This window comes from Gymnogyps californianus, chromosome 1 (assembly GCF_018139145.2).
Source record: "Gymnogyps californianus isolate 813 chromosome 1, ASM1813914v2, whole genome shotgun sequence".
Classification (NCBI taxonomy): Eukaryota; Metazoa; Chordata; class Aves; order Accipitriformes; family Cathartidae; genus Gymnogyps; species Gymnogyps californianus.
This window is the reverse complement of record NC_059471.1, coordinates 91,604,489-91,629,813: the sequence shown is the minus strand read 5'-3', so window position 1 is coordinate 91,629,813 and position 25,325 is coordinate 91,604,489. Positions and strand designations below refer to the sequence as shown.

At 35.5% G+C, this 25,325-nt stretch overlaps 1 protein-coding gene across 2 annotated transcripts in view; it reads left to right on the top strand.

Annotated features, from left to right (window-relative positions):
• The window catches only part of DMD (dystrophin), a 922,027-nt gene that overhangs the window by 563,512 nt on the left and 333,190 nt on the right, over positions 1–25,325 (top strand). For both annotated transcript variants that reach the window (XM_050904429.1, XM_050904437.1), the window contains exon 46: positions 4,993–5,228. In XM_050904429.1, the coding sequence (XP_050760386.1) occupies positions 4,993–5,228 (236 nt within the window). The remainder of the gene's footprint in view (positions 1–4,992; positions 5,229–25,325) is intronic.

The following is a 25,325-nucleotide window of genomic DNA, read 5'->3' as shown; positions in this document are numbered from 1 at the left end:
CAGCTCCATTGACTGTACTTTTGCATATGCAGATTATTACTATGTTTTACAGATAAATTAGTTTTAAATTGGTTGTTAATATCATGGATCTCTTTGGGATTCAAAGTGTTACTGCAGTATAAAGTTTGTAGCGTTTCTGTTCCTCAAAAGACTGACTCCCTTGATGTAATGCCTTCTCAAGGCTTCCTTTCAACGTTCTCATGAAAAAGGTTAAAACATTTATGTCTATAAAAAAAGGGAAATATTATTTCATAATTGATTAAGAAAAAAGCCCATGTATCATCCTGAAACATGAAAACCAATATGCATTGAATGCTCTTAACTTTTTTCTTCATTGTCAAATGTAAAACTCTTTATCAGATAGATGAAAATATTTGTAACAGGCTACTATGAATTAAGTATATAGCAATTTAGTCAAAAGTTTGTATTTAACTTATGAAGAAAATAACTTTCATCCAAAATTTCCATGTGATAATCCACACAATAAATATACGAATCATTTAATATACAGTATGACTTCATTTTATTTTATGCAAACCAGTATGTGCAGTCTGAGGCTCTGTAACTTCTCTGGCCAGACATGTGAAATCTTCCACGTGGAATAATACACCAAATGAGAAACTAAAACTAGCAGAAGAGGATTTGAGTCACATCCATAATAAGAAATAATAATTTTTAGATATTACCTATTCATTGTAATTGAGACAGTCTGAATTCCCTACTTCAAGGAGTTGTTTTTTTCTTTGCCTTTTAAAACATATGTCACAAGAGCCTATGGGAAGACTCAAATCAGTAATGACAATAGAGGATACAGGGCACAGGCAAGCCAGAAAGAATTTGTTTCTCTCAGCTGTGGGTTTCCTGGCACTTCATATCACAATTAAGAAATAAGACAATATTGTTTGAGGGGCAAAAAACAAACAGAAACATTTCTGATTATTTTTGCTTTTGTTACAATAAATAAGAGATACTAGCCTTAACATACATTCAGTTTATATTATGCCAGTATCTCAGCATTTGAATCAACTTCTACATTTGTAAAAAAAACACTAGCGGTATCAAAAAATGGTTATTTTTGCTGTAGCAGAAATATTGGTGGCAGTATTGCAGATATTTGTTCAGCTAACCTTTAAACTACTGAATAGAAAGCAGTAACAAACCCAATCATGTTTTATATATAGTTTGGATAAACAAGAATGTTTATTTATAGAAGAGGAAGATTTTTAAATCTTACCCATTAAATTGAATGTACTGGGTTTTGTTGTTTTTTTAAGTTTTGGTTTGGGGTGTTTTTCCCCCTATCTGGATTATTTTTAAAGCATTATCTCAATATTGTAATGAGTATCCAGTGGTGACACTATATAATTTCAGAATATTGTTTTCACTTAACTTTGTAAGTATGTGTTGATAGTTAAATTAGCCTTGGTATTGTAATCAATGATACTGCTATAAATTGAATCTAGAACAACCACGTAGCTAGTATATGAAAGGTTCTTGTGGTACCTTTTTTTTAGTTTCGGTGTCTGCTTAATTCTTACACTCACTAAAAGTGATCCATTCATATCCTAGTCTTTTGCTTTTCAATTTTTAGTGGGCCCATCAATCTTATTGAACTTTGCCTAAGGAAAGGTTCACAGGGAATACCATGACAATACTATATTACTAAAAGGAAACTGAACTTTGGAGCAGTTTATCTTTCAGAAAGGCTTGAATAGAACAATAGGTCCAAGCAGAGCAAGAGTTATTAATGCTACCTCAGTTTACAGATATATATTACAATCTTCAATTGGTTTTATACTACCTGCCCTTGCTCGAGTCATAGCTTAACTAGGATAGAGTACTGCAGATTTAAAGCTTTTTCCACCACATGTAGAACAGTCAGTTGAATGTTTACATACACTACGCCAGGATTATTTCCATGTATTATCTTCAATCTTAGCTGCTTTGTTCCCAAAGCATTCTCTGTCCTCACAGTATTTCCAATTTGGCTTTTAGAGAGTGTTTGGAACTGAGAATATAGCTTTACAGGACTGCAGAATGGTTAAGGTTGGAAGGGACCTCTGGAGGTCATGTGGTCCAACCCCTCTGCTCAGGCAGCGTGACCTAGAGGAGGCTGCCCAGGATTGTGTCCAGGCAGCTTTTGAGTATCTCCAAGGATGGAGACTCCACAACCTCTTTGGGCAACCTGTTGCAGGGCTCGGTCAGCCTGACGGTCAAAAAGTGTTTCCTGATATTCAGAGGGAGCCTCCTGTGTTTCAGTTTGTGCCCATTGCCTCTTGTCTTGTCACAGGGCACCACTGGAAAGAGCCTGGCTCTGTCTTCTTTGCACCCTCCCTTCAGATATTTAGACATGTTGATGAGATCCCCCCTGAGTCTTCTCTTTTCTAGGCTAAAGAATCCCTGCTCTCTCAGGCTTTCCTCGTATGACAGATGCTTCAGTCCCTTAATCATTGTTGTGGCCCTTCACTGGCCTCTCTCCAGTAGCTCTATAGCTGTCTTGTACTGGGGAGCCCAGAACTGGACACAGTAATCCAGATGTGGCCTCATCAGTACTGAGTAGAGCTAATCTCTGCTTTGTTTTCATAATTTAGGTAAAAAGAAATAGAATAGGGCAGAAAATATCTGGAGTAATTTCACCAGAGATTAAAAAAACCCTGATGAGTAGAGATTATTATTATTAATTATTCACATCTGTGTCTAAAAATTTTAAAAATGAAATAACAGGGTGAAGGAAAGAGATCCTTTAGGGTTATCTATTTTGCTTTTCATATTTAAAATTGCTAGTCTTTAACTGGCAAGTTTGTACAAGATACTCTGTTATAGCAAACAGTGTGATGTTATAAATAACCCCTTACAAACCTCTTTCCATGTCAGAAAAAAATACATTAATTTCTCATCTGTTTTTGTGATTTTAGTTAAAAACTTGTTATGTTAGAACAGCCTTTTACAACAATTAATTTACTTCATAGTTATCCACAGGTATGTGATTTTAAAGTACAGAAAGGAAAAGTACAAGGATTGCACTTCAGAAATGCAATAATGATATGGATGGGTGGATAAATGTATTTAATTGCAGTGTGTGTCATTAAAAATCATCATTTGCAGGAGTCACTTTTGGTATCATAATATTGCCATTTATTCAGGCTAGATAAATAATGTATATGTTAGTTGATTTGGTAAATTGTTTGTAATCATACCGTATTTTTAATGCTGACAGCATCTTACAGTGCTTTTACAGTGACAGTCATTTAGATGCTTGTGCACAGCTTTTTCCCTTTCTGCAGTGCTGAAGAGGGTCACTGATTCCCCAGTGAAGTAACTCAAAACCTTTCTCATTAGTGAAGAATAGCTGCTAAATTCCTTGGCAAGTTCAGTTAATGTTACTGATTGTTTTAATGTTTCAAGTGGTTTTATGGCCAAACTCTTGAACCCTCACCTGCTACTTGAGTTTTCAGACTTCAGACAGACTTTGCTGAAATGGCATGAATGCCAGTGGGGAAAACCATCAGACTCTCAGAAGTACTAGAAAGCAAAAAAACCCCTTACTGTGCATGGGGTGACACTGGTTTTGGGTTTTGTGGTTTTTTTTTTTTTCTGTTAAAGACAAGCTGCCTCACAGGAAGAGTGCAGGAAACAGGTTTTCTCTACTCTATAAGAAGACTGGGAAAAATGCAAACATACATCTTGGTCCTTTAGAAATTTATATTTGGTTTTCAATAACCGTATTTTGCAGCTCAGTGATAGAAAATGTGGGGCACACTCCTCACAGCTCTATTTCAGCTTTCCTGGTTTAACTATTGTGTTGTTTAGGCAGTTGATTCAGATAGAGGTTCTGTGGCTACTCTAAAGGGTAGGTATTTAGACTCTCTCTTTTCTAATGGTTTAGCACCTCAGTGAAGCACCGCCACATGTTCTTGTGTTTTCCCTATTTTAGTATTTTTCTTGTTTGGCTGGACTTTTTAAAAAGTGAGAAAAAAATTAACTAAATACAATTCAGTGTAGCCTCATCTGCCGTAATATTGCGCATAATGAATTGCTTTTGCATGATTAACTGGAGGGCAAAAATAGCTGAACAGTTTATAAAAAAATAACAAAATTGAGAAGGAAAAATCAGTCTTGAAATTCTGAATGATTTCATGTTACATGCCTCTCTGTCCAATGGTAGCTATCTGTGGCACCTCTCATCATTTTTGACTGCAGAGAAAGATACTGTGCTTCAGTGTTGGGTACTTCCCCAATCCAAGCAATGAGTAATGAACAGATTCTTTAAAACCCAGCTAATAGAGCAAGAAAGAACACAAAGGAGAAGATGTATCTATTTTCTCCAAATAGAACGAAAAAAATCCACAAGAATCCAAATAATAGCACATAATATTTTCAAGTTATGAGGAAGAAAAATCAAGAATCGGCCAAGGCGGAATTTCTTGTTGTGTAAGCTCCCATATTGGTCACAGAGCCTATAGGACATACCTGGTGGTAACAGTAAGTGAGAAGATTGTTGGCAAGACAGATTCACAGCTACAGAGTGACTGGAGACCATGGAAGAAACGTGTTTCTAGATACGTGGTCATGCTGTGATACATTGGATATTGCAACCAACTCTTTCAATCTGCCTCTAGCTTCAACAGGTCCGACCACACTAGTAGATTTTGGAAGATGACTCATGTATAGCAATACTTCAGTGACCTTGAGTGAGGGGTTCTTATTACACTAAGATCTTTGCTAGTGTTACTAGGTCCCATTGGTCTTTTCAGGATGAAATTTGAATATGCTGAGAATGCTGAATGTTAAGCATACACTATAATAGAAATATTGTGGAAAAATGAATTCATATATTCTTTTAGTTTTAATTTTCATATTTTCAGTAGACATAACATCAAGAAAAGAGCTTATTTCTGTGTTACCCTTTCTACTGCATAAATTCTGTTACTGAAATAAACATTTATCATAGTTCCTTTATTCAGTAATTTTAGCATTTTTTTTTTCTTTCAGTAACTTCTGGTGAAACTGTTGCTGTGGATACACAAACCAGGGTAACCAAGGAAACCACCACCTTCAAACCAGAAATGCCATCTTCTGTGCTTTTGGAGGTTCCAGCCTTGGCTGACTTCAATAAGGCATGGGCAGAACTCACTGACTGGCTTTCTCGACTGGATCGAGAGATAAAATCTCAGAGAGTGATAGTAGGTGATCTTGATGATATCAACGACATGATCATCAAACAAAAGGTATGAGAAACACTGATTTTTCAAGTTGAAAGCCTCATGATCTTTATTCTGTATTAAATCATTTCGAGAAGGAGCACAGGAGAGATGATAGGCTGCAGTACATGTAGTTGTTACTTAAGCTACTTTATCCCATAAACACAATTATTGGATTAAATGTTAAGATAATTAATTGAGGGGAAAAAAGAGTATTTAATAATTTCTCTGGTATTTAAGGCAGATCTTGTTATCTTTCTATTGCTTGTGCTGATTGTGTCGTAAGAGTATGCAAGCCAATGGTTGAAATATAAATCTCATGAGAAAGAAGGAATTGCATAGTAAGCTCCAGGTTGCCAGGAGGAAAGATACTGTTTCATACCTTTTCTTATGTTGCTTCTGTAATAACTTTCTGAGAGGCTTATATCCCGCTGCTGTTGGGTTATGAAAAGCTCCTCAGTCATCTTAAAGAAAAGAACAACTCATTAATGCAAGTGTTTTGTCAGCAAAACTGCATCAGTGTTACTTATCTTTGAAAACACAGAAAAATATGGAAATATATGTGCAAGGAAAAAAAAGGCTAAACTTTAGCTACTCAGTAGCAATAAAAGTAATTTGGTATTATACAGCTTGAAAGTAATTACCTGCATTCTAGATTTAACACTGCTCAATATAAAAGATTTGGCTTGCCTGTGCAAAACTTTTAAGTGTTAAATTTCCATTCAGTTCAGTTCTAAACTGTGTTTAGGACCCTCTGTTATAAGATTCTCTTCTGCTTCCTCCTCCTCATAAAAAACCTGATTTATTGTGAAGAAGATATTGACATTCTTTCTCTTTGCTTAAAGTAGAAAGAGAGGGAGAAACAATGGACACATTTTGCCTAGTATCTGTACTAAGCACTTTATAAGAACATATATATTAAAATATGCAGAAGTCTCATAGGATTCATTCTGTTTGTTTTCCTATATTTCCCTTTTTTCCCCAGTGGTTTAAACTTTCTATTTTTGAGACTTTTGGTTTGCTTCACCTTCTAGATTAGTAAAATATTTGTTTCGTCTTGATTAATGATCACAATATTTACTGTGTAGAATTATACAGTGTTTTATTAATTAAAATATCTTTAAAATGGCATGGGTATATTTTAATAATACGTGATAGTTGCAGTATCACCTACACAGGACACTAGATTAAAATAGCTGTTATGTCATTTGAAAAGGCTGAGGGCCAAAGAAGACTTGTTTGTGCATTATCTTTTCATCTTTTTCAGAATAGTTTTGTTTTTAAAATTTTATGTTGTCAAATACTTGGTTCAGAATTATATCGTTTTCTTACTTATGCCTCATTTTAGCATATTATTCTGGCAGGCAAAATCCATAGCTTGCTTCCTTCCGCAGATCTCTTTTACTTAAATATGACATCAAATTATTAACTCTTGAGAATTTCAATTAGTGTTATACATGTTTTAAAATGAACTGGTTTATATCTGCATTTCATCTTAACTCAAGGCTAAAATATTTTAGCTGGTTAAGCCAGCACTATTGCAGTCTTCCTCTCACTTGTGTTCCTGGCTGGGTAGCCCTGTCTCTTTTTTTGGTACCATGCTGTGCTGGTAACAAAACCAGCAGGAAAACTCTTTTTTGTTGTGCTTACCTCTCTAATTGACTGTGCAACAGAATGTGACATTTAATATACTCTCTGATGAAATTGAAGAATCAATGTCTAAATATAGACTGCAGTTCTGTTAACTGTCTCCCTCTTCTCTAATGATCATCTTAATATCACTTAACACATGGAAATGAATGTCATGAAATTTTGATTCTGCTCCTAAATCTATCACTGGATTATTAGGTGAGATTAGCAGACAGAATTTTCAAACTGACAATTTTAGGTTTCTCAAAAAAACCCTCTACTTTCTAATGTGCAGAGTTTCTGCAGCAGTATGTGAGCTGATGAAGTTGGACATGTGGCTAGTCTGAAAAGTCAGGCCAGATATGATCTAAGTGGGAAATCCAAAAGTAGTGCTTACCTCCTCAGATCTGTATATTCTGTAAAAGATCATAGTCATACCTCTCCTGTGGTTGTGATTTAAAAGTCATTGAAAGTCACAGTATTGCATTGTGCTCTATTCGGAGAGTTTGTTGCACCTCTACAGGGATCTCAGTAAGCTTTAATAGGAGTTCCATCTTAGTAGATTGACCTTTTTTTTTTGATCAGTTTTTCGACTTTAGGTGTAAAATACCATCTTAACACAGCCGACTACTTCCATTATAAAAATTCGTCGTTATGAAGATACATGCTCCATGAAAGCTGTTTTATTATAACGCATCTCTAGTTGCTCACTCAGAATTTAGAACACTTCAAACTGCTAGTCCCATTGGCGTGCTACCAAGCTCTTACTGTTTTGGGGTTTTGTTTCCATTTCATATTTCTTTCAAAACAGAGCGCCACATTTCTCATAAGAAATTGAAATGTCAAAGCAAACATTTTAAAAGCAAAGAAATCCCATATCCTAGCAACGTATGTAACAGGACATTTTCCAAATCACCCAGGTAAAAATAAGTGACCTTAGGTTGTCCTTTCTTTCACAGCAGCATGTAATGTTGTTGAAGCTAAGTCTCTCAGGGCATTTTGGTTAAATTCATTTCAATCTGATTGTGTCACAAGAGCACTGCCACTAACTGCCATGTTTTTCCTCCATAAAAGTTTAAGACATCGTTAGCCCCCACTCGAACTTTGCTTGGAGGTAATCACAGTGAATTGGTACTCTTGTGTGAATAGCATGTACAAAGGTGAATTATGCAACAAAACAAAACAAAAAAGACAACTATTTTAAAAGAGGCTTGTTTTAGTGGCAGCTTCCCTTTAATGAAAGAAACAACACAACTTAAATTCTCGTAAGTGGTGCACATACTATGTAGTAAACGGAGCGTACTAAACGAGTAGCATAATGGCTATTCACTTCAAACATCTATAGTTAATCTTTCTGTCAAATGAACAATATACATTTCTTTCAAGCACATGCATTACATAGTCATCTGTGATTGTATGTATCTTGTTAAATTCTGTATAATTAAAGTAAAAGACACTAAAAAGTGTGTACTAAAGAAATTTAATATTAGCGTTAGTGTGATCCATGTTTTCATTAGAGGAAAATTATTATATTTTACTCATCTGCTTGAAGACTGATGTGTTGCAGGATTTGATCCTCAAAGAAATAAACGTAAGGCAGACTGACAAGAGACTCATACGTTGTTTCTTTAGACACCTTCACCTGCAAATAAAGTTCACAGGAAATACAGGGAATATATAATATGCCAAGATGTAAGTAGGTGAGCGACATGACAGAATACAGTTTACACTGTTGCTTCATTTCACTGTCCTTACTTCAAAACATTCAAGATGTTTTATATTTGAAGGTCAGGTTGGGATTCTCCATAAAAGAGAAAATTGTGGACAGAGAAACAGGATGACAAACTACATTTTGCTACATGTGCAAAGCTTGAAGATGATTAACAATGCCATTCAAAGAGATCAAATACTATAATCTCCTTAAATTTTGAATTCTGTCCATGGATTTTGCCAAGGCATGCTGTCCATCCAAACTTTTTGTAACGTATGTTATTGAAAACATGGCTTTCAGTTGTACTGGATGAACATAGATTTTATTCAGTAAAACGTATTATAATAATAAGTAATATTACTAATGAAATTGACTACAAACAATTTTCAGTGCCTACTTTTACTCATTGGTTCTAAGAGTATATGTTGAGTCTGCACTTTTAGGTGCAGTGGAGGGGATTAATCTGAAAAAAGTATTTATGTAGAATGAGACCTGCAGCCAAGCTAGTTACTGAGACTTTTAAGCAACAAACAGGAAAAGATACTTCTAGGTAATGATTTTTGTCATCCTACAGTAGTCATCCAAAAAGATTCAGATAATTTATTTCTACTCAATTAATTTGTCACTATTCAAAAAGTAGGTTTGATCTTCTGTCAATTAGAGAAGTAAACAAAATTGGAATGAAGAGATTGTTTTCACTATTAATTACTGAATTGATTTTTCAATAGCTGAGGATCTTGTGCGGCTGATGATAGTAAAATAACTGTTAAGGAAAAATATTTGTTTATAAACCGTGCAATTAACAGACTTCAGATGAAAGAGTGGGCTTAACTGACATTCCCCTTGTTTGAGGATTTTTTACGTATCCTTTCCCATGGTTACATGCCATGCATTTTAGTAAAAAACTTTATAATTATACGTTCACTTTTGTATATAACCTTACAATTAATATTCTGATAGATCAGAAGAATGGGAAGTTTTCTGTCCAAACTGTTTTCCAACATAAATTTTAGTGGAAATAAAAACGTAGTTTTCCAAATTTATATCCCGTTCTTACAGAAGCCATTGTAATTGCCAAATTAAAATTTGTAGTTCTGTATTATGGGGTATGAATCAGTGTACCCTAAATATGCCCATGTTGAATGAAAACTTGTAGTTACAGCCACAGACATTTGTGTCTGTCCATATAGTTTATATCAGAAGTGAAAGCTATAGGTAAGGTGAAGTCCTCAACCTTTTGCATAGTGTACTTCAAGTTCTACAGAGGTGTGAAGAAGTTTCATATTAGTGGCATATGCATTAAAAGACCCCTGTAGCACATCTTCAGATAATGTACTGTTGAAGAACAGTACATAGAAGATTTTACACTTGGAGCTGAATGTTTTCCAGTTTAGTATTCTGATGTGCTTAAAGGGAGGAGTTCGCTAGTTCAGAATCCAAGTATGGTGTCAGTAAGTTGGGAGCTGACATTCACACTTTCAGAATCAGTCTTCAGGAGCATATTTGCCCCATCCCTCTCTCCCTGCTGTCATGCTGCTTTGAGGGTCTTTTTCAAAGCTTCACATTCTCTAGGATCTTCTATTTCCATATGAACACACAGCTGCAGACATTCCCTGGGGCACTGTTGGACCAGGATCAACTAGATCCCAAAGCAGGGCTGGAGCTGATACTGATTCTGCAGCATGTTGGAGGGTTCATTGGCATTTTTGTGTGCTGGTAACTCCGGTAGCAGAACCCTACACATGACTTTATGGCTTAAATGGTGTACAAAACCTCCTTTACCTCTATGAATTTCACGATAGGATATATTCGCTCAGGAGACTACTATCATTATTTTATGTATATTTCAGAGTGTTATTGTTGTTCCATTTAACAAGGAATATCTAGCAGAATTCTTATTTTATACTGCATCATGCTGTTAGACTTTTAAAATTAATTCTAATTTATGAGAAGTACTGGAAGGCTGGTTTCAGTTTTTGAAGTGAATAAAAAAACTAGTAAATGAACAGATTTCTAAATATATTAGAAAAAGTTAGAACTACAAGGTTTGTATGCTGAAAGACTTTAGCTTTTTTATAGAGTAGAGGAAAATGAAAAAATGTCTGTCAGCCTTTAAGCTTATTCTTAAAGGTTAGAAAATGCAGCAGGATGCTCTAGAGGGCCTGGAGATCTGAGTCTTTAAAGGGAAAGAGGAGGAAGAAAAGAAAAAAAATTCTATTAATCTGAAAATTGGACCTCAAGGGATATAGAATATGTGTCAGGAGACTTTTTTTTTTAATACTTTGCTGCATATAAAGACAGCTGATATTTTAGAATAGCTTGGCCGGCTCATTACGGTATGTTAGAGAGTATATTTGTTTTCTGTAACAATAAAAAGCTGTCTAAACACTGCCTTTTGGAGAGTGATTAACAGCCATTTCCTTATTTCTCTATAATGTTAATCACTAGGATGTGCATAAAAATTTTACCTCTAAGGATCTGATTCTAAGCTCATTGAAGTAAAAGAGATACTTTCATCATTTTTCAATTAGTTTTCAGTTAGGCTGTAAATCATCATGCAAACAAAAAATAATACTGCAGTTGTGCCTAAAGATAACTTTCCTCTGTTTGCTTTTGTTGGCCTATTGCGAAATAATTTGATTATTTTTTTCCAATTCCTGCCAAATAAGCTTCTGGGAAAAGATAAATTATCATGATTAGTGCAACTGGCATCCTGTTAGGTTCAGCAGGGAAAGGACAAGAGTGTAGGAACACATTTTCATTTGCATTTATATGTTGAGTATTAGAAGTATGCTCTTTTAACTAGGGTTGCATTTTTCAATAGCAAATATATTTTTCTGTATTTCTAAGTCTGACATATCTTATAAATGACCTATTCCATCAACACTGGACCTTACCTTACCTACTTTTTTATCCAAATCAATCTTTCATTGTGTGTGTTTGCATTCCACTAGTATGGGCAACTCGGAGACCCGCTGCATTGGGCCCTCTACAAACTTACCATGGGTACGAAAAGACTGTTTAAAGTTATGTGCTGTCCACAATGTGGACCATGGGGAAATCCTCCTGTGCTAGAGAGTGTAAAAACTGCTTAAGCCTTCATGAGTTCTGTGTGTGCCCAGGCAGCAAAAAAAGCCTAACCAGATGCTGGGCTGCATTTAATAAGACCCTAGCCAGCATGTTGAGGGAAGTGATCATTCCCCTCTAATCAACATCTGTGAGACCACACCTGGAGTTCTGTGTCTAGTTTTGGGTTTCCCAGTGTGCAGGAAAGACATGGAGGGAGTCCAGTACAGGGCCACCAAAGTGGTCAGGGGCTGGAGCACTTGATACATGAGGTGAGGCTGAGAGCTGGGCTTGCTCAGCCTGGGAGAGAGCTCAGGAGGGACCTTATTGCTGCCTATAGCCACTAGATGGGAGACCGTACAGAAGATGGAGCCAGACTCTTCTCAAAGGTGCACAGCAAAAGGATGAGAGGCAACAGACACATGCTGCAGCAAAGGGAATTCTGATGTGGTATTAGGAGAAAAAATGTTCATGATGAGCATAATGAAACATTGGAACAGGCTATCCAGAGTTGTTGTGGATTCTCCATCCTTGGAGATATCCAACACAAAACTGGACAGGGCCCTATGTGACCTGATGTGACTCTGAATTTGGCCCCATATGAGCAGTAGGTTGGACAAGATGATCTCCAAAGGTCCCTTCCAACCTAAATTATTCTGTGATTATATATGAATGCTATTCTCAAATAACAAGATTCTGTGTTGTATACCTTGTCAATGAAACACACCTTAAAGGAAGGAAAACGTGGCTTTATGCCACCTTTGCACCCCTCCCACCTCAGCTGTGATTTGCTTTAAGAGCTGGAGCAGTCCTGATAAAATTTGACAAATTATTTAGTTCTAGGTAGTACTGAGGATCTGTTAGGACAGTTACACAAGTTTTAGGGGGCTGTATTTTTGTATCCATATTAATATACATTATTAGCAGTAGTAACAAGAAAGCTAAGAGTGGCTTTGTTTTTATCCAGAAATTGTGGGAAATATAAAAGCAGCTTGTTTTTAAATAATGATGCAATGTATAAAATTCTAATCTAGTTGTAATCATAAAATGCAAATTAAAACTAGGGGGAACAATTGTATATTTGCTTATTTTATGTGTGAGGAGATGGAGCTGCTCTTAGAGAAATAAGTTTTCCTCTGTAAGAAAATAAAAACATCAAATCCCAGCAGAGCTTCCTAATGAAGCTGATCTTGAAACACAGTTCTTTTATGTGGAAAAGAAAACGATCCCAGAATTTTAACTAAAAAAATCTACCGTCTTGAAATGTGCCCTATTGGTTTCTCAATGTGCCAAGGGTACTCTGATACTTCTATAAACACTGCTTAATAATAATATAGATCAGGGATTTGCTAGCAGATGGACAATTCCCTCTTGAGGCAGAGCAGCCAGCAGCGTCATTATCATCCTTTTTCATGAAGGGATTGTTTAAAAAAAATGTCACTAGCTTTTTTAAGCTGTGGGATGTGTCAAATGACTAGTTTCTAGTGACTTAGCTCTATTGCAGTAAGCCAAATTCTTGGAATTTCTTTTTCTCTTTTCCCACTGGAATACTATAATAATTTTTTGCACTTGAAGAAGCTCTCGTGGAGAGTTCTCTGTTGATTTACATGGATATATTTTTTTATAACACTCATGTGAAGTAATCAAAACTACTCAAATAAGTAGTTGACTCAAATGTAAGCAGGAGGCAGATATCTAACTCACTAAAGCTCCTGCAAAATATTTAAATTTTATGCTATGTAGAGCTGCTTAAAAGTGAAAGGTAAAATTTACAAAAACACTGTAAGAGCACATAAAGGAATATTTGTTTTCAGGGGCACAGGGGTCTTGAATATTTTTCTTCATTCCCTAACCATTATAGACATTTATTTCTTCATGTGACCCACCACGAGGCATGCATTGTCACTAGATTTAAGATGAATAAACAGTAAGTACCTGTGGTTCTGGGGAGGCAGAGAAGTAATGGGAGAGAGAACTGCATGACTTGGGAAGCTGGTATTACAGGGGACTGAAGACAGAGGGACACGGTGCTCTGAATTTGTCTGATCTTTACTCACTTGCCCCACCTTCTTCTTCACCTTTGTGGAACATGGCCAGTCTGTTTTCTGCTGCCTGGAGTTCCCTTTGGCCCATCTCTTCTTCAATATATTCTCCTTTTGTTTCTACTAAACTGAATTTTGCATGCAGAAGATGAGAACAAAATGTCTGATTTTGCCTAACACCTCTAACAGTTCTTTGTTAATGATGAACAACATGTTGAAGAAATGCTAGATTCTAGAGTTTCTAGATTCTTTTTCTTTCTCTAGTCAGGGAGGGTGGCGGGAGGGGGTTGTATGTTTATTTTTTGTTTTGTTTGATATAAAACCAATCCCTCTACTACTGCAAAAATAAAATCGCAAACATTCATATTAGCAGACAACAAATTTACAATGTAAATAGACAGAATATTAATTTTTCAGGTTACTACGCACTGCAATGAAATCCTAGAAAATGGCTGAGTACACATTGAGCTTGAAATGTGAAAGTAATCCTGTTAAAAGAAATAAGATTATACGTTTTCCTCAAGAAAGTCATTAAAGTTTTTTTTTTAATTGAACCAGAGAATTCAGCTCTTCACACAATCAAGTGCTGAAGGAGGACTTAATTAAAGAAAACTGTTTTTTGAGTAAATATGGGCCATTTCACATTACTCAAACCTCTCATCTGTCTCTGTTGCTAGCTGATACAATAAGCAACATAACAAATCAATTCCCAGAACTGTATTCTGGGGCTTTTGTGGACCATTGCTCTTATCGAGCTAAAAGATCAATTTAACTCATCACCATGGCACTCCTAATGTTCATGTGCTTTCTGCTTCTATGAAAGATTTTGTGCAGCCAAATGTGAATTTCATACATAGAGGTTTAGTCACCTCAGCCAGCTCCCAACTTTCTTTTTCATGCTTCTGGACTTGTCAAATTCTCCAGCTGAATTGTTAAACATGGAATTCACACTGAGGTTCATGCAGCTTAAATATTGCAACTATCTACTCTATTTGCTCAAGAAAAGTTTTCCTGTTAGCCAGTATGCAAGTAACTTGGTTGCTGCGGTTACATGCTGCTCACAGAAGTACAGCTTAAGAAAAAAAATAATGCTTATCCATCTTTTTCTCGACAGATTATTGTAAAACATCCAATCAGAAATAGTTGATAAAAGGTAGGAAGACCATTCAGGGTGACAAAAGATGAGCTAAACTGATCCACTGAACAAGAAAAATATATAATGTTTACTGTTTATTTTTGTGTGCTTAAATAACTAGGCAAGAGCAGGGTATAACTATCCCAAATGTGCAGTGCTAATTTGTTAATGACTACTGATATTAAGCTTTTTGCTGATGCCAAATCTTAAAAATAGATCATAAATTTGTAATAAATGCTCTTTGATCCAGACTATTACAGTGTAATGATAATCTGGGGTAGATTTCCTTTAAAAAAACAATCCACTGAAGTGGAAATTAGGTAATAGAATCAACACTGGAGAGATGTTGGAAAGCAAGAGAATTGAGAGTTGTAATTGTTCAGCATCTCACACATCTGGCCTTGCTTGTTGATAACAGGAATGTGGAAATTGCTTAAGAAGAGAAAATAAGGAATAACAAAAAAAAGTCTAGGTCTAACAAAATACCAAAGTAGAACAATCAATATCATTTAAATAATTGTAACTAATTTCTAAACATGAACATTTTTCTATGTAAGCATAAAGAGTTAAAAAAATAAATATCATGTTTGAGGTTTTTGTAGCTGTATGTATATACACTCTGATTTATTATTGAGGAGATCATAATTGCCTAAAATGCAAGTATTCTAACTTGATTAAGAACTTGACTAAGACTCATCTAACTTATCTCCGAATTCAGTAGAAAGAAACTGGCACATCTGTGGTTTATTCTGCCTGGTTCTGAAGTGGACTTCTACAATAGGTGAGGCGAGTTGCTTCCTGGAATAGCTTGTTTCTCTCAATATATGCTCGGTGACAAGCTCAGGTATAGATACCTACCTACACTTGGTCTGACTCATCCCCGCCTTTCTGGTGGGGCAGTTTTCTACTGGAAAATATCTGTATGACGGAGCCAGCACGTTCCATGAGGAATGCAGAGACTCTGTGATTGCCCCCAGTCAGATTCCTGGCATAACCCTGCAAACCAAGCAGGTTTCCTGTCATGTGCAACAGCCAGTTCCCACCATTCATTAGCACAAATAAGCCGCTGGATAGCCAGACCAAAGGCAGTGATGTTACTCCTTTGGGACGCTGGAAAACTGCCTGATTTCTCTCTCTTTCATCTACCTGTCTCCTTTGTCACCCCTGAATACCATAGCTCCAAGTTTTAGTTTAATTTGTTTTTTGTATTAAAAAAAAGAACAAACCTCCAAAACAAAACCACAGAAAAATCATGTTCTAATATTAGAAATAGTAAAGTGAAAAATCTGTATTTTCATTTTCAAAGTGGCTCCTTTTTGATGTTTTAACAGAGCAGTTTGACGCTTTGTTTCTCTGGAAAAAAATGAGATCAGCACTTATTTCTAACTAGTGTAGAAGCTGTTTTTAATATTTTTGAAAAAATGGTTCTGATGTAACACAAAAATCCTGTTTTATTTCATTTTCCTGTTCAGTGAAATATCTGTTATATTTTTTGACCAAGAAGCAAGGAAGGTAAAAGAAAGAAATAATAAACAGAAGGTGAATTTAAGCATTTCTCTGTTTGTGGCAAGAATGATGTCTTTTGGGCTATTGTGAGTTACCAGAGATGTCTTACTGCGTATGTCACAGAATCATTTATTCAAACAGACAGTTTTGAAGGTGGCATGGTGTGGGACTAGATCTCAGGGTAAATGTCCAACCTTTTGACATATGTTTGACCATATGAATGGGACTGGTTTCCTTTGTGGTATCTTATAAGTGTGTCTTAAATTCCTACTGTGCATTGTGATCAGCACTGATAGCATTTTTAACTGTTCTTATAAATCCTTGTACCTCTTCATATGTGGCCCATATGGCATAATATTTCTGTAATGAAAACTGGTATATTTGGCACATTCCTATAATGACATTCAGATGTGGGACTCAGCTCTGACAAAGTGATTGTGTTTTGCAAAGAAATAACAGTGCATCAGAACCCATAAAAATTATTAGCTCTTGCTGGTAGTGTGATTTCAGGTGGGGCTTTTTTTTTTTTTTTCCTCAGACCTGTCATTAAAGCATGTGATAAAGAACAAGAATATAGATGCTAGGGAATCAAATGATATCTGTGGGTACTAGACGATAACTCTGAGAGCTTAGCATCAACGAGCTGTGAGTCAGTTAATAAAATCAACTGTCTCAGCCATTTGTATTTTGTAAATATTCCTTGACTAATTTAGAGGAAATAAAACTAGTAAATTTAGTACTAATTTACTAAAGAGAATCTCTCATGCAGATTGGTGCAAGTCGGGGGAAGTACTTTGGAGGCAGCAGAAGCTGAATTGGGGATGAGCACAGCCAACTGGCCCTTCTGAGCAATGACTGTAAGGTGTATCAAACCATGTTGGGCCTGATGTTATGAACTCTAAAATAGTACTTCTGCTTACCTATACTAAACTGCTTGATCCAGAGCTATACACACCCGCAATAATAAACCACAACAGATATTGTTGATAGGATCAATTTAGAGACAGAAGGGTTTACCGGAAAAGAATTAGTGGGGGTTTGTGCATTTAAATTATAATACTGATAAGGTGTATATGGATGAGAAAAGTTGCATATTTATAAGTGGTTTCAATCATGACTTAAATCATTGTTCTGAGTTGGGGAAAAAGTAGGTGAAATTATCTCACAGGTCTTATGGTTAAGAGAAGACAGAAAAGATGGATGAAATGTAGGTGGAGAGTAAAGGGTAGGAAGAACAGTGTAATTGTTGAATTGGAAAAGTTTGCAAGACCATTTGTCTCCTTTAAGACATAGTTGTATAAAGGTCCATGTTGATGAAGTGCAAAAATTCAGTGAAGGAGAAAGATTTGTAAGATAGAAATGCTCTTGTTTTTTATCTAGAGTAGTTTATGCAAATTTAATGTCAGTAAATTTTCCTCTGCCCCCTTCCCCTCTTCCTGCTAGACTACAGAAGTTTTTAGGTCAAACATCACCTGCCTTCTGAGAACAATATCTAACAAGTATCTTTCTTTCAAACTTTCTAGCTATATATGCTGAGATTAATGAAAATCTTGCATGTTGAAACTTCTATTCAGTCATGTTTGTTCATTTTGTATATTAGTTTTAATTTTTTATTATTTTCCAATATTTCTTGTCAAGGTGAAAATTCATGTATTTTGTTTAATTATGGGTATTTTTGTACAAATTTAAGCATTTTGTATGTGTCTAATCATTAGAATGATTTATACATAAACCAGAATTGTCAGTGGAATCTAAGGAAATTGTGCACATGACTTTTAATTTCCTTGGGTGCTCATTACCCAATTCCTTTGAAATTCTTTCATTAGACAATCTTAAAATCACAAATTGTAATTAAAATAACAGGACAGCCTTTGGAGACCTCTTAGTGTAGAATACAAAGCATATCTTTTTTCTTATGAGAGAATTGGGGGGGTGCACTGTAGGATTCACAGAAAATGTGTTCTCTTGACTTCATGTTTCACTGTATGCCTATTTCTGAAGTGCATGGGCTATATGATCATTGTTAGGCTTTGCTGTAGGATTGATGTTCAGGGATGCTATTTAACAATATATAGGATAAATGATTCTTCAGCCTGTTTTGAATGATGGGTAAATAGCCATTTAGGTTATAATTTTCAACTTCCTCTCCTTCTACTGCCATTGCATAATGAGACTTTTTCACTGTAATTATTATTTCCAGCACAAAAACCATATAAATAGCAGATTTTTTTTTTTTAGTACTATCTCAGAAAGAAAAAGAATGAACAGTGGGACTCATTTTCAGTTCCTTGTACATCAAAAGAGTTGTAATGGATTGTTAAAAATAATGTGAAAACAAGCACTTTTTAACAATACTCAACAGAAAATTATGATCTTTTCCTTTTAATATTTTGCTACTGATTCTTCTCCTTGGAGACATTCTGACTTCATTTCAGTCTGTCTCTGTATTTTTTTCCTTTCTTTTCCAAACTTATTTGAATTTTCCCTGTGAGGGATGCACTGTGAGGAAGGTGACAAAGCAGAGAGGATTCCAGTTCTTGTAAGAGTTGTCCATGGCATACCATTGCTGGGCAGCACCCTGCTGTCTGTCTGTCCACTAGTATTCTGGTTAGGGAAAGAAAAAGAAAAAAATCTAATTGGGAAGAGATTTATTGAAATAATCCAGAAATAACTACTAAGCAGCATAAAGGTTAAATGTTAGAATTAGTTTTTATTTTACGGTTTGCACAGAAGTAAAGTAAGCTCAGATAGTAAAAGATGGGAATAACTACACAGCATTTTCTCAGAACAATTTCTTTCTATTATGTTTGATAAGAACTTTTTTTTTTTTTAAAGAATTTTCGAGAAAGCCAAGTGTCCACATCAAAGTGGAAAGCTACTTTTAATGAGAAATTCAGTGAGAAATGTAAGATTTAATGGACACAGTCACAATTCTGTCCCCTCTAATGCCAGCCTTCCAGGAAAGTACCCTGTTGCAAGTAGTTTCTGAAATACCACAGTGTACTTTTTAATATTCGTTAATATTCAGTTCTCTCTCTCAATTAAATTATTTCATTGGTCTTAAATAGCTTTTAAAAATGCAGGCATTTCTGTATGTCTGTCTATCTGTGTTTTGATGAGGAAATTTAGGATAGGTGTGGAGAGTGATCCAGGTTAAAAACTGCAACTTTTTCAATACAGTAATTCTTAATGTTTAAACTTCACTTTCTTAGTTTGGTATGGTTTAATGCAAACAACTCTGTCACTTGAAAATAATGACACAAAAAACACCCCAAACATTATCTAAAATGAAGCTCTCCATGATAGAAATCTGATTAAATTTACACTCCTATCCTTGCAGTTATGGGAGAGAAGGGAGTAGCATTTTGAAGCATATTAACTGAATTTCATTTTACAATTCAGAGAAAACGCAGTACTTTGGAATTGTTTGTGAAAACGTAGACTTTTTTTTGGTATGTTTTGTTATTTCAATAAGGGAATGGAAGAGGCAAGATCAAAAGAGAAATAAATATAGTATATATCAAGACTGTGTGTGTACAGCATTTTACAGGACAAGGAGAAAACAAAAAATGTGTTCCCAGATATTTTTGGTCTGCTTTTACAGATCATATGTTGCTGACCATAACATGTACACAAAGGAAACAAAATGTATTCATTCAGAACATACTTGAAATTTTGCTGGTTTACATAGCCACTTTCTCTGAAAAAGTACAATTATAACATCTAAAAAAACATACATTTAATTTTATCACCCAAATGCAGGGATTTTTATTATCCTCTTCATCTTTTCTGCAGTATTCTTATTTACCTTTGATACCTGTTAGTTTTGGTCACTCATATATGATGGAGATTTGCTACATGAGTTCTTAGGGAAGAAGCTTTTAAACTGTGCAGGGCAGGGATCCTGTCTTCACATCTCTTTACAAATTATTTAGACACTGTTGATTCTATTGAAAAAAAAAAAAACAAACCAACACGCTTTACTTGTTTTGATCATATTTCAGCTGCAATACAAATTCCTGGCATATCTCACTGAGCAATGACAAAATCATTTGTAATTCTTAATCTTAGACACAAAATTGGGGCAGATCATAACAAAAGTGATTGTATGTTTCTTGCTACTGAAATGTTAGACATGCTATCTCAGATTTCCAAACCATTTAACCATTTGGCCATCAAAGAGCAGACTGTTATCTGTTTTGGCATTAATCTACTTGCAACGGCTACTTTGGAGCACAGTTTCAAAATGACAACAAACATGCACAATGCATTCTAATTATGCCCCTTTCAGGAATAAGAACTGCAGAAAGATTTCATGACCTTAAGTCTTGTGTCTTTGCATTTGTGGGAACTAAAAATATCCTTTTTAAAATTTGGTTATGAGGTATGTTTCCCGAAGTATTGCATGGGGTTCACAAGATTTTTTTAAGTGGCAATAAAATGCAAGATCATATGTATGCATAATATGAGGGGAACGCTCAGTGTAAATTCAATCAAGAATGAAATGCTATTACGTGCAAACACCTCCTGGGCTTGTGCAGAGGTAATGGAGCATAGGAAATAGATAAAGTGACAGCCAAGAGAGGAAGAAGATATGTGACTTTCCTTACAACTTTGTTTAATAAAGCTCTCAACATACATTGTGGATATAATGTGTTGTTTTGTCTCCATCCAAATAATCTTGGTTTTTATTCCATGCATTTTGTAGACTGTAATTTGGTGATAATGGCTTCTTTGCACAGTTCAGGAGTGATGAACAGGAATAACAAGTCGGTTAATAAGAGGATGTGCATGTCTTTCCCAGTACAGAGCTCTTTATTTGAGTAGGTCAGGACAAAAGTCATATTTTGCTTCTAAGAAACGTCACTAAGGGTGCAGTATTGAATATTTCGGGAGAATAAATATGAAAAGGCTGATTTTAAAGCAGCCTGTGTAAGAGCTGGGTGAAAAGACTTACCTATTTTTCAGCCTTTCCTTAATTGTTACAAGCTTATTACTACTTTGAAACATGCTTTATGAAAACAGTAATTCTTGAAGTTTGTCTTGAGCATTATCATTAGATTCAGTCGTTTTGATCTGTGTTGTAATCTTCCAAGCCGTACTGCCTGAGTGAGGACCAGATTTGCATTGTGCTGCCTGAGAAAGGCTGCAGCTGCAACATGATTCAAGGAGTTAGGACGTGGTCTCTGTTTCCCCCGGCTCCAGTTGGGAGCAATCTGTTCAGGCACAGAGAATTTATGCCCTTTTAGTCCCTAGAGGGAGATGCAGTTGGATTCTCAGACGAACTGTTCGTGTTGCCTCAACCTTGTCAACTTTTTCAGACTTTCTCATTTCAATGGAAAATTGTGATGACTAAATAATTGGAATATGATGCAGACATGGAAAGCATTTTAATATGTATCGTGTTTTACTAATTTTTTTTTATTCCTTGATTTAGATAAAAAGTCAAGTGTTTGGAGATTCTTTTCAGCAGCAGCTAGGAAAGGTATTATGTATTAATAACATAAATAATATATTATGCCAACATAGTAACAAATCAAACCCTTTTCCTGTTTACTACTGAAAGACGATCTATTTATAACACTACAGATTTCCCTATAATTCAGAAAAAAAATGAAACATCTTGCATAGGATTTGGCATGAATTTAGATGAGGACAACATTGCTCTTAACCAGTATTTTTGGTCTCACATAACTCTGTATTTGCCAGAGATCTCTCAGTGTTTTAGGTTACAGAATTGGTATTTTATAGACCTACAACAAATGAAAGAATAACTAGGTTTATAAATGGGACTGAAATTGGGTCTCGCCACACTTGAAAGCATAAGAAATGCCTTACTGGTTCAAACCAGCATTCTGTCTAGCTCAGCAAAGTGTCTCTGGTGGTGACATTAGGACAGGTTGGGCAAGGAGAATGTACCAGCCTGGCTGCTTTCTGCAGACTATGCCCCTTATACTACCCTTACCCCTGGCATCCATAGCTGTTGGATTGGGGATATCAGGAGACACATTACTGCCTATTCCTTGTAGCATCTATTTTTCAGCCTATTGTTCATGAAGTTGTCTAATCTCTCTCTGAAACTACTGATTCTCTTGGCCCTCACAACCTCCTGTGGCAGCAAGCTCTAGATACTTACTACCTGCTATGAAAAGAAATAATTTATTTTATCTGTTCTAAACCAGTTTCCAGTACAAGAATGCAGCATACTCCTACCCACTCTTTTCTGTCTTTCAACCAAATACACGTTCAGGAGAAAACCTTTCTTTTTATGTAATGTTGCCAAGTTTCTTAAAACTCTTTTCGGAGGGACTTTATAAAAAATATTTTATATATGTATGTATCCTACCTGAACCAAATCATCCTTCTCTGCATGCTTGTTGACATCTTTAAAGAAGCCCAGGACTCCCTTTAACAAAAAGCTACGGCAGCTCTTTCCAAGCAAATGACATGTTGTTAATTTTATTCCTCAGAGTGGTTTGACCAACTTCTACCATATGGGGAAGGCAGGCATATAGACCAGCAGTTGCCAGGATCTGGGAGCCCAGTTTCAGAATCACAATGCTAGAGCAGTATGATTGAAGCCTCACATTACGGTCACATCTCCTGCCATCACAGCCTCTCTGATCTCCCTCTTCATAGGCAGTTCGTGTTACTCCTGATTACAGACTCATCATATTCTTCAGACCTGGAATATAAATTCTGGGTTAATTATTGAGATTAGGTAATGAATCTGATTTTATTTTTGAGTACTTTTTAATATATAATAGTATCCCAGCACCCACACAGCCTTTCTTTCCTGTATAATTTGCATTCATATATTACAGTGCACACCTAACTATCATTCTGCCACTAAACTTCTGAGAAACTTGATATGTCAGCTAAAGTAAAACAAGCTCCTTATATCTTAGCTAAGAAATTGAGGCCAGCAGTTTTCAGTAGAATTAAAAATAGAGAAAAGGAAGTGCTACCCTGCCATTTTGCACTGTCATTCCGTAAAAAATATCATACTACAAGAAACTACAATGACAGAGAGAGGCCAATTTCAATAGCAGTAAGCTAACTCAGGGGAGAAATCATTTAGTAAGTGTTGTTCCTATTACATCAGTCTGCAGGTACTGTTTCTCATTCTTTCTTCTTTGTATTTCTCCATTGTTATCAAGTAATCAAAATAAAAGTTGAAAATGTATCAGCTATAGGAAATGCACATGATCATGTATTTATGCAAACCAACATTTAAAGTTCTGTGAAAAATGAGGCTATAAATTAGCATAGGGCTCTATCTTATTCTCCATGCTGCTTTTTATAGAGTTATTTTTTTCACAGAGGAATGATAGGTGTAATAAATAGGGCTTGAAGGAGATTTGAAAGGCTGTGCAGTCCAGATTTTTGCCTCAGGCAGGATCAACTAGACTTAAAAAATTTCTGACCAATTTCTGTCTAACCTGTTCTTTAAGTCAAGATCTTTTTTTTGTAGCTTTGTAGAATTTTTATTTCCACTGCTTTGCAATCCTTGCAGTTCAAAAGATGTTTGTCTCCAACCTTAATATCCCCTGCTGCAATTTAAGCTAATTATGTCACCACAATGGAAATTGAGAACAGTTTACTCTCTCTCAGCAATAACCTCATATATTTGGAGGCTGATACTTCAGTTCAATCTTCTCTAGACTAAACAAATTCTGCTTTTTAAAATTTCTATCCTTGCTTCTAGACTTCTGACCATCTGTCCAGTCATTTGCAACCCATTCCTATGTTTATCCAGTTTATTCAGCTAGTTATTTTGGTGCTTTGCACGTATTGAATTGAATTCTCAGGGTTTTTGAGACCACTTTGAATTGTGTTCCTCTTCTCAAGTGCTTGCTGCTGGTTGGGTTTTGCATCATTGTGAATGTAAAAAATCTACCCTTTATTCCATCAACCAAGCAATTAATGAAAATAGTGATTAATATTAGACATAGTACAAATCTGTATGTAGCTTCACTTGATACTGTCTTCTCACATAATACCTTCAAGTTATGTTTTTCCATCAGTTTAATTTCCATTTAAATCAAAATTTCCTAGCTTGCTTGTGGTAACATCACATGAGCAGTATCAGAATCTTTGCTAAGGGAATCAGACACAACTTCTACCTGCTGTCCACTATTGGTAAATCTTACAGCTCTGGATGAAAGGAAATTCAGTTGACTGGTTATTATTTACTCTTGATAAATGGTTGGCTACTACTTTTTTTTTTTTCCCTGCTAACAGATTGTTTAATCTTATGTTCTAGAACTGAGCTCAGAATAATTCACCTAAAATTTCCTGGGTAGTTTTCTATCCCTCTTTCAAAAGTGAACTATATTCATCTGTTGCAGATTCTCAAATATAACTACTAATGCCTATGAGATTGCTTGAGCAAGTTTCCAAGTATTATAGCTGAAATTCATGAGTTGTCATATCACAATTCATATTGGGCTAGATAACAACGGTGTCATATCAATAACAAAATTAGCATTGTTTGTTTATTGTGTTTCACACAGAGACCTTCTGCCTTGAAGCTGTTAGCATAAGGATTAGTGTTAGAACAAACCTTTTTTCAGACTACCACTTCAAAAGTTTCAGTGACTGTTTTATTCTATTTCGAAAAAATGTTGTGACAAAATAAGATTACAAACTTTAGAGCATCTGCAAAAATAATCTCCATCTTGTATAATGTTGCAGAAGAGAAATGAGCAATAGGTTTGAAACTCGTGTTGCCAATAGGGGGATAACAAACACAGTGGATAATAGTACAAAAAGCTATTTAGGCTCTCTGTGATGGGTTGTAGTCCTTATCCAAATATTGTCTACTGTTTTATATTACCTGTATATATATGTGTGTGAGCATGTGTGTATACATTTCAGATACTTTTTTTTTTTTTTCTGGTAGAAGATGTAGTGAAGAACAACAACAACAAAATCATCAGGTAGCTAGAAGGATTGGTGACAGCAAGTTCTGAGCAATAGCCTGGCTAAGCAGTGACTTCAAGGTTGAAATAGTGAACAAATATTTGAAAATA